A 20140-nucleotide genomic window follows, 5' to 3' on the forward strand; every position below is an offset into this window, starting at 1 on the left:
ATATTTTTCGAGCCATGCTCCAAAATAGTGATTTTATTTTAAGTAATAGGTTAAGTAATCTGTTTAAATGATTGAACAAAAAATCCCATGTGGTTGTGTTTCTTGTCTTCTATACACCTTTAATAAATGTCAATTTTCTGACATTAGTATTACCACATTGGTAAGAAGTTCTCACTGCATACTCCTAAGCAAGATACACGAACATCATCCATGGGAATTTCTTCTTAACAAGATAAAATACATTGTATACTCTTAGATTTTTTCTAATCATAATATTGATACTAAATCTATGTGATAAAAAGCTTTTTTGCTACAAACGAATATTCTTCTTTGGATATTTATTAAAGACTCTGAAAATGAGAGGATATCAAGTACACCATCAATTTTTTCGTTCGGAAACCTATGTGGACAAAACCTATTACAATCACAAGTAGGTCAATGTAAAGACCCTTGAATAAAACTGTATATAAATTTTTTATCTTTCTTTTCCATAATCAGTATGTACATACCAAAGATCAGTGTACCTGATTGTGTAGAACTGTTCTTAAACGATCTCATAAGTCAATATCCAAGATCAATTTAGTTGTATCCGAATTTTAAGGATCCGAATCCTAACAAGTATGCGAAAAAGGAAAAACATAAGACACCATAAATTTGCTAACGAGAAAAACTGCATTGGAAGAGATTCCATGGGACCTCATCCATCTTTAAACACCATACCGTATTAAATCGCTACAGACGTTAGACTTTAATGTAGTTGAGATCAGTTTAACCCTCCAAGAATTTCAGCTGCAGTCATGTTCCTTACGTCTCTTGAACCACGCAATATTTTACGCACTTGATTCCCTTAGATGACGTCCTTTACATCCTAAGAGTTGCTTCAACCTCAACGGATACTTTTGATACATATCTTCCTCTAATAAACAAGCCACTTTGATTTCTCTTTTGATATGTTTCAATATCATTTTGGAAATCTTTTTGCGGTACAAATTCCAGCAAACCTCATAAATACATAATACTTATACTCTTATAAAAGAGAGTCCTAGGTAACTAACCACCTCTTAAGAACAATCCAAACAAATCAAATAAGAGCTTAGATAACTATATTGAGGAATCACAAAGTATTGGATATGTTTGTCTTACGAAGGTCTACAAAGCTATAAAAAATAAGCACATTTTGAAATGTACAACACCACCATTTACTACTTTGAAAAATCAGGCACTGAAATCATAGATTTTCAACCGATTGAATTAAGATTGATAGATGGTGAGGTTTGGTATTTCAGATGCACTCACTTTTGGTAGATATGTACAACTTTGGTATATGAGAGAAGATCCCCAGAATATTAGCTTTAAATGCGTCAATTTGGTTATTATAAATAAAAATGGTATCCAAAAAGTGAGATAGTGTGAAGGGATCTTACCTCGTAGATTTAATACCTGACATGGTTATTATGGACTTTATACTTATATATATCTATTTGAGTTGACACCCAAAACAAGAGTGTTTGCTTCGCTTTCTAATCTCTTACTTCTTTTTATTTATTTTATTTTATTTTTGGGTGACTTAAATCTCGATTCGGTTTTATTTTCTTTAGTATCCATGATATTTACTATATTAAAGCATCCTTTTGGCTACCTCTTTTTCAGTGAATGTTTTCTTGACCGATCAAAAAATAAAATAATAACACCAAGTATATATGGTCATCATTTACATACCTTAAATCTTTCGATTGTTGGATGTATGTCATGATTTAAGGATTTGTCATTAGCTCTGTCAAAATTGGCATCCGACAAATAACCAGTTAGTCATATTATACGATAAATCATATTTATTTATCAAATATTTATTTTTCCATTTTTTCTTATTGATTGAACACATGGTTTTCCATAATGAACAATATGTCAACCGCATTGGTGGCAGTGAAACAATATCCTTTGTATCGATGACTAGACGTCTATTATCTGAAAATTTATACTTGTTCGATAACCTGTACGAACTATGGTCAAGCATCCATTGAATGAAGGTCAAAATTGTTGGTCTTTATTTCACGATACATGGCTTACCATGTCTAGTCAAAGAGTGAATGTGTTTGAATAAACACTATGGTGAGGTAAGGATATACTGCAAACTGCTAAATACAATAACAATTTTGATAGATAAAAAATGATAGATAAAGAACGACCATAAATTATGGCCTTAACCACATTTAGGTATATCCTCAGTATCTAGCTGGGAAGAGACCAGGGACGGATCCAGACGGGATGATTTTTTGTTTTTGACATGAGTTAAAATGCTTAGAATGATTTTTTTATTTGTGGTAGAGATGGACTGGAGGGATACTCTGGTAGGTTCACCCTTGACGAAGACTGGGTAATGATCCAATATACATATTCTTTAATTCAAGGGTTATTACCCAATTATTAAAATTACATATTAGCGTAAAAAGGACATAACCTCTTTTATTTTGTTCGGCTAATATGTAAAAAAATAAATCTTTTCATGATTGCAAAGGATGACACCAATTTACTTGGCAATTCCCCATCTCACATATAAGACAAGATAAAAATGGTGCAAAATTTCGTACAATGCAAAATAAATAGGTATCCAGTTAGTAATGTTTCATGATGGTTGATTGACATAATATTCTACTTATGCTAATTGAAAAAGCGGGGCTCTAACAACCACACCCAATATTTCACTTAGCAATCTTTATGGACAAACTCCAATATACTTTTAAGAGAATCAACTAGACAGTCAGACTCAATCTTATAAAAAGTATATCAAGGAGTTATATCTCAATTTCTCAATTCAATACTTACTCAATCAAATAGAAATATGCGAGTTTAATTGAACACAAGAGAAATTAACTTGAATGGTACCAAAGACCAATGTTCAAGTATTAATCAATTTCAATCAACAACCAAATCTTGGATTTACCAATTGATCGATTCAACGCAGAACCTGTGATATTTCAATTATATAATAAAATATAATGCGGAAAAGAAATAACACAGACACCAGAAGTTTTGTTAACGAGGAAACCGCAAATATAGAAAAACCTCGGGACCTAGTCCAGATTGAACACACACTGTATTAAGCCGCTACAGACACTAGCTTACTACAAACTAACTTCGGTCTGGATTGTAGTTGAACCCCAATCAATCTCACAATGATCCAAGGTACAGTTGAGCTCCTTACGTCTCTGATCCCAGCAAAATACTACACACTTGATTCCCTTAGCTGATCTCACTCACAACTAAGAGTTGCTACGACCTAAAGTCGAAGACTTTAATAAACAAATTTGTATCACACAGAAAAATCCACAAGAATAGATAAATCTGTCTCCCACAGAAATACCTACGAGTTTTGTTCAGTATTTTGATAAATCAAGGTGAACATGAACCAATTGATATACCGGATTTACATTCCCGAAGAACATCCTAGAAATCAGTCACCTAACAATAATTTAAATTGTATGATGGCGAAACTAGATATTGTGGAATCACAAATGATGAGACGAAGGTGTTTGTGACTACTTTTCTATCTTGCCTATCAGAGAAATTAATCTCAAGCCAATTTTACGATTATAATAAAATATGATAGAAACAACAAGATTATATCAGGCAACTACAGAGAAAATAGTTGGGTATGGATTTACAATCCCAATGAAGTCTTCAAGTCGTTAACCTACAGGTTCTCGGTAGAAATCTAAGGTTAAAGGAGAATCGACTCTAGCTTATACAACTAGTATCACACAGGAGGTGTGGAGATTAGGTTTCCCAATTGTTAGAGTTCTCCTTTATATAGTCTTCAAATCAGGATTTGCAATCAATGCTACCTTGGTAACAAAGCATTCAATATTCACCATTAGATGAAAACCTGATTAGATTCAAGCTAATATCTTTCAACCGATAGATACAACTTAGCTTGTTATACACAAATGAAATGCACGTTCATTTAGGTTTATGTAACTATACCTAAACGTGTACACCTAGTTGGTTCAACAGTAGTTAACCAAATGGTTAGCCATATGAGCACTTTCATATCAACCATATTCTTATTTACCACAACTAGTTCAAATGACTCAAATGAACTAGTTAGAGAGTTGTTCAATTGTTTAGATCTCATATAAGTATACAAGACACAATCGAAACAAAAATGATTTTGATTCACTCGAATCGACTCACGAACTTTATAGCCACGGTTTGTAAATATGCATTCCTTAGTTTATATAAATTTAAGTTCACGAATAAACCATTTTTAGAAAATAACCCACTCAAGTATGCATACCGGTAAGCATACTTAAGTACTCGGATTAAGTTTTCTTTTGGTTCAAAAACTCCAGCAGAAATTCACGGGACGTGAAGTTCCGACAGTACGCGTACAGGTACGTGGACTTTAGTTCCAGTTATCCTGAGCAGCAAAGTACGCATACTTTGGTTCAAGGATTATGGACTTACACACGTATGAGTTCACATAGAATGTTTATATCCATTCAATGTTATATATTCTATACTCTCATTTCAATCATTGAAACATTCTTATAGGACGTTATACAGTTGTTGTTCACAAACTATTTTTCGTCAAAGCGATTTTCAAGTAATTGAAACTAATATGACTTTCGTCACTAGTAAAGATGAACTTGGCTAAAGCTAAATCTTACCAACACATATTTCGAGAAATAGATAAGCGAGATAAACTCGGCTCGAAATAGCAAATGTGTATAATCGAAGTCTCTATAGCAATACGACTTTTGTCTCAAGATATGAGATAAAGTAGATAGACTTTTGAGTGATAGATAAGTTCAATTATCCACATATCTTTTAGTCGATGAAGTTCCACCAGTTCCTTGAGTAGTTCTTCGTCTTTGTATGATGAACGTTGTGGAGTCTAGAGCTCAACTACACTTTCTATCCTAGTACGAGACTTAGCTATAAGTAGACTAGAAATCAAGACTTATAGTTTTGGCAACTAAACTTGACAAACAAGCTTGAGATAGAAACGCTTGCGAGTTCGACCGAGCAGTGCCCTAACACTAACTACCATGTTTCTTTGAGACTAAAAATTTAACCTAAAAAGCGTGGATCTTCCCCTTGATTCAAGCTAACGTTCAATGGATTGCTTGAATGTGATCTAGATTCTAACTTTTTTACGCCCAATGGTTGGCGCTCAAAATTTTTACTTTGATCGGGTGCATCAAATATGAGCCATCAGATTTGATTTCACAGGTTATTATGTAACATTTCATTAATTTGAGCCCAATTGTCGGGCGCATCATGTTGGACAGAACAAACCTGAACCATCTGATTTGGATTTATGAGTCAAAACCTAAAGACTCATCTGTTTGCGCTCAACCATTGGGCATCAAACTTGGATTATCATAGTGGCTTGGGCCTGATGCAAGCTATTGTCAGCTTGAATCTTGAATTTGGAGAGCCACACTGATTAACCTTCATGATTCAAGATTCAACCTAAACATCGTGGAATTTTCCTTTTATTCAAGCTAGTTTTCAAGGGATTGCCTGAACATGATTTTCATTCAAATTTATTGCGCTTAGAAATTTTAATTCGACACATCAAATATGAGCTATCCGGTTTGATTTTAATACCGTATCCAATGTCTAAGCCATCGACTTTCATTTTGTATGTTAAAATCTAACTGCTCATGTATTTGTTCTTGTAAGTTAAAATCTAACTGCTCATGTATTTGTTCTTGTAAGTTAAAATCTAACTGCTCATGTAGCAGCGTCAAACTATCGGACGCATTTAACTTGAAAAGGACCAAATTCGACCCATAGTAATTAGGCTTATAAATAAGAGCCTCCCTAATCACTATTTCATGCCATCGTGGTATTTCGCCTCACCTTGTTGAATTATGCTTTCATAGAATATAGTCTTCATCTTCAAGGCTGCTAATATGGGGTATCAAATTATTTGGAAGTGTACAAATATACATATAGGACAAAATATATTTCGGTAAAGGATCGATCCACCCCAAACAATTTGGTTCCTTTGTTAGCAATGTTGTTCATCTTGTCAATGCAATTTCTGTATGGATTAATGATGGTGTTGGTCCCATCTAGATATCATAAGCATTTGAACGATAATGATTAGAGCATCCACTAAATGATAAAATGGAACCAGTCATACGTTATCATACCTTCCGTCTCTCCCTTGAAAGTCTAGCCAGTGTGGGTCCCGCTACAGTCAGCTGATGACACACGAGAATCATCGCCTGTTTCGTGGGTCCCACCCCACTTGTCTTAATTAAGAAATAAAGTGTACCCAAAACTGATGAAACACCTAATTTGACCGTAATACCCCTCGGTTCTTTCCATTATAAATGAAACTCCATTTCTCCTCCAAATTCCATTAATTTATCTCAATCATTTGTCTAGTGAGAAAAACAATCCAAATTTCGTTTAGTGTTTAGAGAGAAAGAGTTTAAGATCATCAATCATGTTAGGAGTATTCAGTGGTGCAATAGTGACAGCACCAGATGAACTAGTTGCAGCTGGAAGTAGAACTCCATCCCCTAAAACAACTTCTGCCACTTTAGTAAACCGTTTCGTTGATAAAAACGGTGGTGCTGTGTCCGTACAAGTTGGTGATCAAGTTCATCTAGCTTATACTCACCTGGACGAGTCACCATTTCAACCTCGGTAATAACTAACACACAACTAAATCTCTCATAATCATAAGTTGCTATTATTTTCTTAAATTTTAGTTGGCGTTTATCAATATCAGAGAGTGATCAGTAGATCATCGTTAGAAATTATAGATCATGGGTTTCAAATTTAACACTCACTGATCTTCTTTTTACACTTCTCCAAGAAGAGGCAGAGCCCAACTAAGGACATACCGGCCGGGCAGTTGCCCCTGATAACTACTACTAATCCAAACTCTCTATCTGCAATACATTCATGATAATTTCATCTTATTAGTTTCTAAATAAAGTTAAGCTAATTGCAGTAATAATTTTTTTTTTCTTCATAAATGTTGGAGATCTAATAGTTGATCGTCATTCTCCGCACTTTGTCATTCAATAATTTGATCGGCAAGTCATTTCGATAAAAGATAAGATAAGATAGATGGATAGCTTTAATCATAGCCGTCTACTGTTTAAGAATAGGTAACCTCTTGATGTCATTATTATTGGAGGACAACAAATTTGGGCACACGAATTTGTCAGTCTGACACAAAGACGTAACCGCCCGTCTTCGAGAACTCCGTTTACTCCACGTGTCAATATATGCAACCGTTGATTCACTGAATATTTTTCAATAGTCAACTCTGTTAGTGGAATCTTGAACTCTTAAGTGACACGTGCAGAGTAGATCTGGAATCCGTTTCACATCGTGTCCTACCACTTTGTAATAATGGGAACCGACACGTGTGTGTCGGTTTCCTTTACGGGTCCCACTTAAAACACACTCATGTGACCATGTCTTTTTACAATGTTAAATTATATCATTGTCAGTTACCTAAATCCGGCAAGTATGTGTGTGTTCGTACAGATCATTTGCAGTGAAGGATGAGATATTCTGCTTGTTTGAAGGAGCACTCGACAATCTTGGGAGTTTAAAGCAACAATATGGATTATCTAAATCAGCAAATGAAGTAATGCTAGTCATTGAAGCTTACAAAGCTCTTCGGGACCGAGCTCCATATCCAGCGAATCATGTTGTTGGTCACCTCGTAGGCAGTTTTGCGTTTGTTGTGTTTGATAAATCGACATCTACATTATTCGTCGCTTCGGTAAGGAACTACAAAATGATTTTTAATTTCTATGGTTTGCAATGGCCTTAAACTTTGATGGAAGGTGAAAAACTAATTTTCTGTGCATTTTGTTCCAATGACAGGATCAATATGGTAAGGTTCCTTTGTATTGGGGGATTACTGCGGATGGATGTGTTGCTTTTGCCAATGATGTTGATTTGCTTAAGGGTGCTTGTGGCAAATCCCTTGCATCTTTTCCTCAAGGTATATGCGCGTAGCTATTTGCCTGTATTTCTCAGTATATTAAGGAGTGATTGGTAATAAAATGCAAAAGTAATGGCTCTGAACAATTTATAATTGTGTTGCAGGATGCTTCTACTCTACTGCGATAGGAGGACTAAGAAGCTATGAGAATCCTAAGAACAAGATCACTGCAATTCCCGCAAAGGACGAAGAAATATGGGGAGCGACTTTCAAGGTTGAAGGCTCAGCAGTTGTAGCAGCAACAAAGTAGAATGTTTCTAGCTAGAGCTAGTACGTTTGCATGTTTAAGGGTCTGAGAAATCATTTAGCTTGTTTCCTTGTCTTGTTTCTTTCGCAGTTTAACTCAATGTATAGTCCTTTCTCTTCAGCAATTCAATAAAATGGATGTTTCCGAGCCTAGTCAATCCTTTTTTTTGCACAAAACTGCAATGAACTTTGAGAAAAGGCGAAATAATAGTTCGCTTTGTGCTTACAAAATCCATGAGAGTAAACTGAATTACAAATACAAAATCCAAAACCTTTATATATAAAACAAGTTCATTTTGAGATCTTATAGTTATTCATTTTAGGGTGTAGAAATACAACGTTTACGTTTCTCTCCGAACAGAACACCAGAACAATTAATCACCAAACCTGTCGAAGTGTTTGCAGGTCTCGTTGGAAGTCGATAAGATGGATATTCGCTCTCGGGTGAACTCAATGTGCCGTAAGCTAAGAACTGATGAAATGTTGCACCTTTTAGCAGCAAGTCTTGGGATGATTCAATAGTCGGGGTTAGGTCGGAGGTAAACAGGTCATGCCATGGAGTAACCTCTAATCTTTTCCCCGGCTCGAACACGTTGAGCTCTGACAAAATCTTGGCATGAACTCTTCCTCCTATTGCATAGTAGTTCCAGTCTCTGTAGTAATTGTTAACTACATGGCAGTAACCCCACCTGCCATGAAAACAAGCACAAAAAAGATCTTATTGAAAATGCTAAGCAAACTACCGATGAATCGTGTACAGAAGGAACGTAATATTATACCTGCAATGGGGCATCCTCTGGTTAGATGATTCAAACCAGTTTCGGTATACCGTAACCCTGAGAATTTGATCAACAGTGTCTTGATCCGAAGCTCCCAATAACATATTGAAATTATGGTTGGACAAGAAACAATTCGATATTGTAATGTCAGTTGATCCTTGAAGAACTGTGACCAGTCCTAAATATGCATCTCTGGACGTTAAATGATCGATCCATACTCGGTGAGTACCATCAAAAACATGAACCGTATCGCTCTGGCCAGTCGAAACGATTTCGAAATTATGCAGAATGATGTTTTCCACTCTTGCGAGAGCAAGCCCCCTATGCCAAATGGTTATATTTGCTCCTCTTCCATCAATTGTTGTGTGTGAATTTATCCATAACTTTTCCTTCAGCTTGATCTCCATACTATTTTTAAACACTATCCAGACACCACCTTTGCTTTTCCCACCGAAATCCACTGCATGCCGAAGAGTTCCCGGTGCTGGATTTTTGGGATTACTGTCATCCGAACGCGTCACAACATAATATCTCCCATTTGCACCACCAGTCACCCCAGTAGCAAAACCAACAGCACACACTGGGAGTTTGTTGCCTTTGGCACATTTCGAGTACTGACATTTGGTACCATCAACAGAACATTTCGGGGTACCTTTACCGGGGGAATTGGATGAACTATCTGGAAATGGCTTTTGCGGATAACTGGTAGAATTCACATCCCTGCTGCAGCGGATTAATTGTCTTATCAGTACAAGTGCACGTTCTGACAGCATTACCGTACGCTTACAGAAATCTACCATTGCTTCCGGGATGTAATCCTCCTACATAATTCAAGTTCATTGCAATATTAACAAAAACTAAAGTTGATAAAAGTACAGGAGATGCAGCAACTTACAGAATTTGTGGAGCCGTTGGTTGAATATTCCGACACGAACGGAATTAAACTCTGTAAGCTGCTCTCAGCTTCTGCATAATTTGACGATAAAAATGTATGCAAGATCAAAGGAAATTGATCAAGTTCTTCATTATCATCAACTAATTCATTTTCTAAACTTAAAATCTTTAGTTCTCTTTCAATACTGTAAAGATCTCTGGTAACGTTGTTTCTTAGTTCAATACTTGAAACATCACCACACAGTGATTTTCTGTCTAAATCATTATCATCACCCGCGGCTGCGCCAAGTGAAACATAAAACACAAACAACAACATAGCCCATGTACCCATAGCTAGTGATGAAATTCTAAACAAACCCATTTCTTGATTCTAAATACTGAAATCTTCTGTTGATATTTATAGAGATATTTAGGAGTGGGAATGTGGGATTAAAGGTTGTGAAAAGGGTTTAAGTGTTGAAGAAGAGAATTTTCTGAAGAGAGGAAAATGTGAGCAACTGTTTTTCCTTTTTTGGTTAAGAAAATTGTTTTGCCTCGTGAAGAGACACCCCCCTTGTGGAGGTTCTAAGTTTTTTTCTTTTTTGGGGGGGATTTCTTTGGAGGTTGTCAATTTTTGGGAGAAGAATCATGCAAGGAAGGATATGGCTTGACCGGATTTTAATATTTGAGGAAAAAGAGAACCGTTATAAACCGTTAGAGCAATTAAAGGTGAGTCTTTATTAAGCAAATATTAAAGTTTAAAGCAATCTTATTGGATTCTCTATTGGCATATAATGACCATTGTGCTTACCCTTTCTCCGAGGAAATATTTTAATTGCACTGCTCGAACATTTTTGATCTAACACCATTTTACATATCACCATATTCAAGTCTTAGTTATTTTTCCGATCAAGGTTACTACCGATAGACTTATAAAATTTTGCTGCGTTTTTTAATTTTCTTCAAGAGTCCATACGTGCAACTGTTTTTACATGATTTTAAGGTAATCTTCACGTTTGAAATTATGGTTCCTAGGTTGCGTTGTAAGATTACATTCTAAAATCTAACATTTTTTTGTTTTTTTGGATGACTTATTTTTGATCATTTGATGATCGATTGGCATGAGATATCATGCATTTCATCTATCCTCCTTGCTTTTTAGAGGTATGAAGTGTGTTTCCTAATTTTGATCGTCTTACACAAGCAAGTATAATTCTGTCAAATTTTCTTCAAAAAGATATCAAAAATTTTAACCCCTCAAAGATAATGAAATGTTTTGCTAAATGGAGCATGCAACAAATACCAGTAATTAAACGTGGTATATCAAGTAAAACTAGTTCGGCTTTGTGCAATGAACTTGAAAATTAGTTAATTGATGTAGTTGTTTGCCAAACAACAAATCATGTGAAAGGATTAATCATCATGATTCATGGATACATAATATTGAAGTCCCATTCAGCTTGTTCTGCAGCTTTGCCTACATGCATGCCTGGGCCTTCCTTTTTAATGTTTATTGGGCTGGCTTAAAACACTATGGTAAAGAATCCATTTTTAAATTTTCTTGAAACAGGACGGCTGAACACTGTCTGTAACCGTGATAATTCACCGCAAATCTTGCCAAAGTACATGCATACTAACCCTTCAGGGCTTGAAACATTATGGTAAAGAACCCATTTTTTAATGCAGATAATATCAGTTTATAATAATAATAATATTCCCACGTGTAAGAGTCTTATTCAAGCCAGTTAAAAGTTCTATTTCTTGCAGACAACACCGCGTCCGTCAATTCCACTACTGCAAGATATACTAGTATACTCCGAAGAAGATTCGCTGCTAGAAGAGCCAGTAAATCTAGCAACAGCACAATCCTTAGCAAGGACATTTGAGACGATAAACTTATCATCTCCACCCATAACAGGCATAGATGCACCCATTTTCACTTTACTCACGTAGTTTTTGGCATAAGTCTGACCCAAGACACCATTTACATTCTGAGCAAGTGAATAGAACTTGAAACCGAGGTCAAGATGAGCAAAGCAATCATCTTTAGTTATACCATAGCTGTGAACCTTAGATTCTTCTTCCGTAATTGGTACAACATTTGCAGTTATTTTGAAGTTTCCTTCTACTTCAACAATGACTTTGTTAGTCGTACTTGACCTAGTAATGGTGACACTCGGAGCAACTTCAGATTTCCATTTGGCTCCTTCCGATTCAGGCAAGTAGATTGGTTGTCCATCAAAAGTGAGTCCCAGACGGTCGACAGAATCGTCCCAAGCAGCTGTCTTTTGAGCGCTAACGTAGATTTGGTGGTCACCGAAGAGGATACCAACGGCCTGTACCCAAGTGAAGTCTCTCTTCATGTTTTGGTTTCTTTTACCAATGAAATGGGCATTTATATGGAGGTTGGAGTCTGAGAGGAGGCAGAAATCCCTGTTTTGTTTTCCATGGAAGTAGAAGGTGATACCATCACCACCTATAAACCTTGGATCTTGGCAAACAGATCCGGGTTGATCACAGTCTGTGCACATTATATATTAGTTAGCTAGTAATCCATATGGATGATATTTACCGGTAAAGTTAAGGAAATATTGTACTTACTGCACATGGGTTTGCAGGTGACGCAGTCAACCACACATCCAGTAGGGCATGCAGCGGGACAAACATGCTCAACATTGTAGCACTTTCCGTATTTGGGGTTCCTGCACCTAGATCGTCTCTTTGCTGAAACCTCGGAACTAGGTGGAGTGGATGGAGTTGTAGGGGTAGGAGTTGGCTCAGTAGGTGGTGATGGATACACTGTAGGTGAAGGAGTTGACTCCGTAGGTGGTGAAGGGGTTGGCTCAGTAGGTGGTGATGGGTACACTGGAGGTGAAGGGGTCGGCACAGTAGGTGGTGAAGGGTACACCGGAGGACTGTTCTTTTTCTTCTCCTTCTGTTTCTCTTCTTTCTTCTTTTCTTTCTCCTTTTTCTTCTCTTCTCTCGCCTTCTCTTTCTCTTGTTTCTTTTTTTCTTTCTCCTTCTCTTTCTCTGCTTTGTTCTTTTCTTTCTCCTCTTTTGTTAGAGTACTGCGTTTGGGAGGACTTGAAGATGATCCATCATCAGGACCACAGACGGGTTTGCATGTAACACAATTGACATGACAACCCTGGTCACCACAAAACTCAGGACAAACTTGAGGCTGCTGGTTGTAACATTCTGTGAACTCCTTGTTTTTACAAGTGGCTTGGTTAGGATTGTCGAGTCCAGGTGGATATCTGGCTGCCTCTGCCATCAACCCCATTGCCAACAACACCATAAGAGATGCAACAGAAAAATGAACCTCTGCTAGAGCCATGATACTGGTTCCTTGCTGTTATCTTTGCTTAATATAACTTCCAAATGATTAATGATTAAGGGTTATGGAATTGATGCTATGAGTGCACTGATGATTTGAGTTCATAATCTGTACCACTATTTATAAAGAACTGGTTTCATGCATGTACGGGAGGGATAAGCATAAATGCCCTTTGACTATCTTTCAATTTAAGTCCTCCACTTGATCACATGGGCTAGAAAATGCCTTCTAAGAGCTGCATATATACTAATAGCTTAACTATTAAACTTGGAATTTTTCTTACCTTTTTTGGAAACGGATTAGTAAATTCATGAGAATAATTTTGAATGAAGCGATGCAGTTGACTATGGATCAAAAATCAAAAGATAATAATTTTTTGTCTATTGACTTCATCCAGTTGTAACTTTTAATCGATGACTTCCGGTTAAAAAAGTGTACATGTGATGTGTGAGCCCTTTGAAAAACGATAATATAAAATATTTGAGGTGCATGAAATAAGGTAGCTGTTTTTGTAAGATTGAATTTGTTAGGCTATTTATACTTCCAAGGTGCTCCACCCAAAATATTGTTTTCACATAAAAATGTGTTCCAGAATGTATTTAAATTTGTAATTTTTGGAGGATGAAAATTATATTAAAGCACCCATCTTATTCAACTATATCAGGTTTATCAATTATTTATGTATTTTAGAAATCTGGTACAAAAACAAAAATCCGTATCAATTAGTTGATGATATCAATTTTAGGGTGATTCCTACGGAAATGATCAAATGAAATTATCTATTGATATAAGAAAAATGGATTATGCATTATGGTAAATTGAAGTTGGCGGCCAAAAAACCTAAAGATAGGTTGTGCGGTGAAACCTGCAACGTTGGCAGTTAACATCAGCCGTTAATGTATAATTTTTAAATGGTCACTCCGAAGTCTGATTTCCCTCAATATATACTACTTAATTTTATCATCCCAGAATCATACCAGTCTTTTATCCAATCAATTGTCTCTGAATTTCAATCAATTTAGATATTCAACCATGAATCTTGATTTTGATTCTTCTGAGGAAGTTATGGAAATGGATGAAACCTTGTATGAAGAAGAGCAAGAAAGTATTTGCATCAAGCGGATGAAGAGGCAATTGAGGCTGGAAGGCGGCGAAAATTTATGTTGCAATTACATTATGGGATAATACCAAAGGTTTTAGAGCCACAAGAAGTTTTGACTAGAAGATGGAAATGGAGAGATCGACAATTTTACCACAACAAGATAACGCATGTTTATTTTAATCCTGAATGTGTGTATTTCGGCGCATATTTTCAACGTCGATTCTGCATGAACTGCAACTTGACTCAAAGTATTATTGTTGATCTTTGTCAGGTACAACCTTTATTTAATTATAAGTATATGATGCATGACATGTACGAGGATTTAGACTTGAACAAATGATCACTGCAGCCCTCTGAATATTATGTTATAGGGCACCAATAGATTCCATAGATGAGCACATCCGTATGGAAAAAACAATCACATTTAGGTATTTCAAAATGTTTTGCTAAAAAATAATCGAGTATTTTGGTCCAACATTCTCATGAATCCTACTGAGATAGATCTTCATGAAATCACTGGCGAAAGCATGACTAGGGATTTTCGGGAGTGCTAGCTAGTCTTAAATTGCATGCATTGGGAGTGACTTTGTGTCATGTTAAATAAGCAGGTCAATATAAGGTCCTTATCCAAAACAAACTGTAATATTGGAAGCTTCGACTGTTTATGATTATTAGATTTGGAGTATTGTTTTGGACTCCTGGGTTTACAAAAATGACATCAATGTTTTGCATGAATCACCATTTTTTGAGGATCTTAAGCATGGGCTTGCCACACTATGGTTTCACCATGAACGATCATGAATACACTCGGGGGTATTATCTTGCTTCCGCGATCTATCCACAATGGCCAACTTTGGTTCAAGACTACCGTTAAACAGGTTTTGGGCCAACGAATTCGAAGGGTATGAAGTATTTTAACACCCAACAAATGGATTTGAGAGAGGATGTTGAACGTGATTTGAAATTTTGAAAAGGAACTCTTTCATTGTTCGTGGGCCATGTCGCTATCTTTATCTCCCAGAAATAAACAAAATTAACTAACTTGCATAATTCCGCATAACATGGTCATTACGAAACTTGGTGTGATCCGACATGGATTAGTTATCCAGATGAATATTTGAGGCCTAATCTTGTAGAACACCATGGTCGTCCTGCAAGAGACTACAGACTTGCCACTTACGGAATTCAAAAATCGGGGCTTTTATGGACAACTTAGGGAAAATCTAACTGTATGCATCTTTGGGCTAGAAGAGGAGCTACACGTGGTCATCAAAACACAATCAGTTAGATAGTTTTTTTAATTAAATGTTATTTTATTTTAATTATGTTTTAAGTTGTTTATGTACTATGAAATAAGATGCAATATAGTGAGACTATCTATTCTATTATATAAAGGAAACACCCCTTATTGTAGCAAGTGAAGCTGTAAATTTTGAACTTCCGATTTTACCCTTTGTTTCATCTTTTCACTCGACCATGATATAAAATTAGTGGGGGTATAAAAGTAATTAAAGGGAATGAAAAATCTTCATATAATCAAAATGAAAAATCAATCTAACCTAGCACTATAGAAGTTTATAAAATTTCCTCCAAATTCTTCATCAAAAAATGAGTAACAGAGACCCATTCCTAATTTAAGTTAAATTTGAAACGACTATAGTTCCAAAATTAGACGAGATTCCCAAGCATCCATCTCACCGATCTGAACTGTAATAAAGTACCCAATTTTTCAAACACTTCATTCAACTAATTTGATGATTTTGAGGGTTAATACATCTTGATCAGGCGAGCAAGTTTCTGTTAGGGTTTGTACTAATTGTGGATTAAATTGAAGTTTTGAAATACGTAGACTTAGTTCTTTGATTTGGGATGTTTGGATTCCGTTATTAGTCTCGATCAGGAGAGATAAAGAGAATTAGAGGAAGAAATAGCAAAAAGCAGAAGATAAGAAGCAGAGCAGGCAATGGAGAAGAAAGTCATGCTTTTAGGGTTACGACTCTCAATGTAAACCCAAATGATGGCATTACGCTCCCGTCTTAGGAATAACCAAATAGGTTTTGCCATGTTTGGGTATCCAACAAACACATGTCTCTTAGAAAATGTATTTTCACACTTATAAAATGCACGTGCATCCCCAAGTCCCCTACCCCTTGATTTGTAAAATTACAGCACGCGCTAAGCGCGTGCCAGCGATCTTGTTCTTGTATAAATTAAGTGATAATCTAAAAGCTAATACATTTACTTCTGCATAAATATTACGTTAAAATTATGTTAAACTAAACTATAACATTTGAATAAAACTTTACTACTATATTTAGTTTTCAAAATTTAAATAAAACTAAACTACTATATCTAAATTAAAATTAGTTAGTATATTTAATTAAGGTGGTATTCCTCTTCATCTTCTTCCGAGACATCATCATCTTCATCGACATCCTCATTCTCATACTGGGAAGGTTATGGGGTTTGTTTTTCATTCTATTATTGTCTACTTTATCCACTTTTTTTTCTTCTCATAACTTAAGTTGCCATTCATTCATTGTTGAAGTGTTCATGGAGAGTAGTTTATTCATGTTAAAATCCATGTAATGTTGTTCTCACAAAAGACGACTTTTTCTAAGTTGCCTTAACACAATAATCTGATACGCTCAGTTTATTTCCTTTTACTCAGAATAGTTGAACGCGTTTGAACCTCCTTGTGCTGCTCTTCGGGCTGCTTCTCTCGCTACTTTTCCATCTTTCTGACCCCTCCTCTTCTTCGTTAAACATTCTTATTAAAAAAAAGATTTGAATTGGGAAGTTCATGTACCTAGGACCTATTATATGGAGATAAATTTGCTTTTGGTGAGGAAACATGTACATAATTATGAAAATCCTATGAAATTGGACCATATGGCGATCTTGTTGCCACTTGATTACCTTCCAAAATTTTGTGGGATCTTTGCCACTCTTATTGGCATCTTCGTTCTACATCTGATTTACCTTCACCACCTTTTTTTTTTTTTTTGCATCGGAACATTTACGTGATCAAAGCTACATATTCAGTAAAGTATTTGCTAATAGCATGAAAACGATGAGACAGCATATCATGATCACGAGAATGGTTGTCCGGTTTCTTCATGAAAGTTTCAAAAAACTTCTGATAAAATGTAAACCCCTGTTCTTATGCACCATTGGTATTAATTATGTTTTGTAAAGTGTACATAATTCCTGAAAATTAATTCATTTTCACCCATTGTAAACTTGGCACCACAAACTCTACTAGATTATTTTTCTTATGGTTGTGAAGATTTCAAAGGGATTGCTATGTTTGGTAAAAGAAAATGGACTTTAGCAATTCTTTTGATAGATTAGAGATGGTATAAGACTACGTAGATAAAGTGTGAATAAAATGAAGGAAAAATGGGTGTTTATAGAGAATTCAAATACAACCGTTGGATTCACCCGTTCAGACATATCTGTAGGTAGTTGAACCAATATCAGGCGACTTGGATAAAAATGCCAGTGGAGGAAATAAAAACGTGTGCTGACACACATTCGCTAGCGATTAAATATGGACCGCTTGGATTAAGGTGAAGCGCTCAACTCATCCATCTATTGCCGCAATGGGAAAACCATTAGTTAATCCCATTTGCTCCTTCATTTACATGGTTTTTTCATCCCATGGTGGGGAAAAAATGGGTAAACAACTGGTTTGTTCATTCCAATGGAATTTCCTTTATAGGTCTCTTGAGGAGTCCTTAAAAACACCGGAATCCACGCTTTAGCAACATAAATATTTTTTTTTTTCTTAAATCTGCAGTTAGACTTATGCTAACATAAACTCGTCTTTGAGATAGAGTTGAGTTATTATTTTGATGCTTGTTTGCTGTAAAAATCATATAGTTGGATTAACATCCATAAATACGTCAAAAGTTGTACTTTTTTTTCTTTGCTTTCAGATTTTAGTGAGGCAACATCTCATCATCATTTAATTTTATTTCAATGTTGATATTTGTGCTCTTGTTCCTTCATCATAATTTTTTCCCATTTCGTTTTACTGAAAAAGTTTTAGTGAGACAATTTTATTCAACATTATGGTCATCTAAGGGGAGTTGTATAATTTCAGTTATTTTGTGGATGTATGCATTTAATTAAACCAAATCAAAATAATCATGCCCTAGAAATTTATATGTCCTTCTAAACCACTTACGGTTTAATCACAAACACAATTTTGTTCACATATTGTAATGTATTCGTAGCTTGGCACTTTGTTGAAGAAATTACATCAAATACTTCTAAAAATCATCTATGAGAAGTTAGCAATCCCAGACGTAAGTCCTCAATGTATTTAAAGAACCATGAAGACTCAAGAGCACTACTGTTAGAAGACTAATACAAAAGAAGAATTCTATCACCTAGAATTTTCTACACAAAAAAACAAGAATCTTCCATGTTCAAAAAATTCATTCATCAAAACTGGGAAGTCTCAACTCAAATATTTGCAAGCCAATATATAACTGAAGCGAATTTATCAGGGAGTATCATAGTAAAAGGTTATTTTCGGACCATCACGGTCAACTGTATTTCCTTCGTCAAGGTTGTAATGAGACAATATATGCATGGCCAATTATGTTCTAAGTTTACTCAGAACTGTACTCTTTTCCCTTTTGTCCATTTAGGATATCCTGACAAGGTTTTACGAGGCAATTAGCTTAGACACAATGGTCATTATGGGAAATATTTGTTAGAACATTTCTTGGTCAAACTAACAGGTGTTTTTATCTCAAGCTTGTTGTCAATTTTATTTGATCAAAACTATATCTTGATTTCTAGCCTACATTTAGTCAAGTCTCGGATTAGGATAGAAGTATGTTGAGTACCAGACATCACTGCAACCGTCTGAAGGTGAATATCAACCGAATATTTTGGAGAACTTCATCAACAAAAGGTAAGTAAATACTGAACCACATATTACTCAAGTTTTTACCCTTCTATCTATGAGAAAATATCACAGGACTTAATAAGACATTACATGCATTAATAGAAATTTTGAGTCAAGTTTATCTTGTTAATCATTCTCAAAATATGTTGAATAAGCTTAAGAACATTTGTTCGTACTTGATTAATTTGGTTTAGAACAATTTATTTTTTAGAACTTAAATTATGATTCAAGATTTAATCATTTGAAAATAACCTAAAACTGTGATATGTGTCATTGTTGTTATCCGGGAATGTCTCAAATTGATTATTAGAGAGATATAAAACTATTGTCAGTATGGATACGGTACAGTATGCATACCAATTCACATACTGACAAAAATTTTATAGGTCCGGAGTCGTAGTACATGTACCCAGCACATGAGATGCCAACAGAACAAGAGAAAGAGTTCGTATACTACAGGAAATATCCCCTTTTTACGACAGTTGTTTTACGATGTTTAATGCGTAATAGGTCGTATTTTTTTACTAAATTTACCCAATGAAACGTTGTAACTTTTTATGATATCCAACTCTTTGTAAAAAGAGTAGTAATGAAAATAAAACACGACAACGTTTTAAAAAAAAGTAGTGATTATACTGTACAACGAATTTTAAAGAGTAACGATTATACTGATTATACTGTACAACGAATTTTAAAGAGTAACGATTATACTGTACGACGACTTTTAAAAGGAGTTGTTAAATATTATGTTACTTTATTTAAAATATTTTTTTTAATTGGGGGTGAGGTGGTTCGATCCAGGACATCATGGCTGGAAGGAAAGAGCATCAACCATTCTGGAAATTTGATTGGTATTGTAGGTTTTATTAAAATCATCATATTATCAAACACT

At 35.4% G+C, this 20140-nt stretch overlaps 3 protein-coding genes across 3 annotated transcripts; 1 reads left to right on the forward strand and 2 right to left on the reverse strand.

Annotated features, from left to right (window-relative positions):
- The first annotated feature begins 6335 nt into the window (after positions 1-6335).
- Positions 6336-8391, forward strand: LOC113336758 (stem-specific protein TSJT1-like). Its single transcript, XM_026582429.1, has 4 exons — positions 6336-6666; positions 7522-7762; positions 7867-7987; positions 8092-8391. Exons 1-4 carry the CDS (start codon positions 6464-6466, stop codon positions 8235-8237), a joined length of 711 nt encoding a protein of 236 aa, XP_026438214.1. The 5' UTR covers positions 6336-6463; the 3' UTR covers positions 8238-8391.
- Positions 8392-8490: 99 nt separating this feature from the next.
- On the reverse strand, positions 8491-10512 carry LOC113336757 (probable pectate lyase P18). The gene is made up of 3 exons (XM_026582428.1): positions 9908-10512; positions 9013-9833; positions 8491-8922 (listed from the first exon to the last, which is right to left on the reverse strand). The coding sequence occupies exons 1-3, from the start codon at positions 10265-10267 to the stop codon at positions 8553-8555; spliced, it is 1551 nt and encodes a 516-aa protein (XP_026438213.1). The 5' UTR covers positions 10268-10512; the 3' UTR covers positions 8491-8552.
- An 874-nt stretch (positions 10513-11386) lies between these two features.
- On the reverse strand, positions 11387-13329 carry LOC113336925. Its single transcript, XM_026582638.1, has 2 exons — positions 12487-13329; positions 11387-12406 (listed from the first exon to the last, which is right to left on the reverse strand). Exons 1-2 carry the CDS (start codon positions 13220-13222, stop codon positions 11640-11642), a joined length of 1503 nt encoding a protein of 500 aa, XP_026438423.1. The 5' UTR covers positions 13223-13329; the 3' UTR covers positions 11387-11639.
- Positions 13330-20140: the final 6811 nt, after the last annotated feature.

This window comes from Papaver somniferum, unplaced genomic scaffold (assembly GCF_003573695.1).
Source record: "Papaver somniferum cultivar HN1 unplaced genomic scaffold, ASM357369v1 unplaced-scaffold_154, whole genome shotgun sequence".
Lineage (NCBI taxonomy): Eukaryota > Viridiplantae > Streptophyta > Magnoliopsida > Ranunculales > Papaveraceae > Papaver > Papaver somniferum.

Bases quoted from the DNA above. Each gene is read 5' to 3' on its own strand.
- LOC113336757 (XM_026582428.1), bottom strand. From the start codon at position 10,267: ATGGGTTTGTTTAGAATTTCATCACTAGCTATGGGTACATGGGCTATG. The intron at 9,834-9,907 runs GTAAGTTGCTGC...TGAATTATGTAG, and splicing joins CCAACGGCTCCACAAATTCT to GAGGATTACATCCCGGAAGC. The intron at 8,923-9,012 runs GTATAATATTAC...TTTTCATGGCAG, and splicing joins CAGAGGATGCCCCATTGCAG to GTGGGGTTACTGCCATGTAG.
- LOC113336758 (XM_026582429.1), top strand. From the start codon at position 6,464: ATGTTAGGAGTATTCAGTGGTGCAATAGTGACAGCACCAGATGAACTA. The intron at 6,667-7,521 runs GTAATAACTAAC...GTGTTCGTACAG, and splicing joins GAGTCACCATTTCAACCTCG to ATCATTTGCAGTGAAGGATG. The intron at 7,763-7,866 runs GTAAGGAACTAC...TTCCAATGACAG, and splicing joins CTACATTATTCGTCGCTTCG to GATCAATATGGTAAGGTTCC.
- LOC113336925 (XM_026582638.1), bottom strand. From the start codon at position 13,222: ATGGCTCTAGCAGAGGTTCATTTTTCTGTTGCATCTCTTATGGTGTTG. The intron at 12,407-12,486 runs GTAAGTACAATA...TAATGTGCACAG, and splicing joins CACCTGCAAACCCATGTGCA to ACTGTGATCAACCCGGATCT.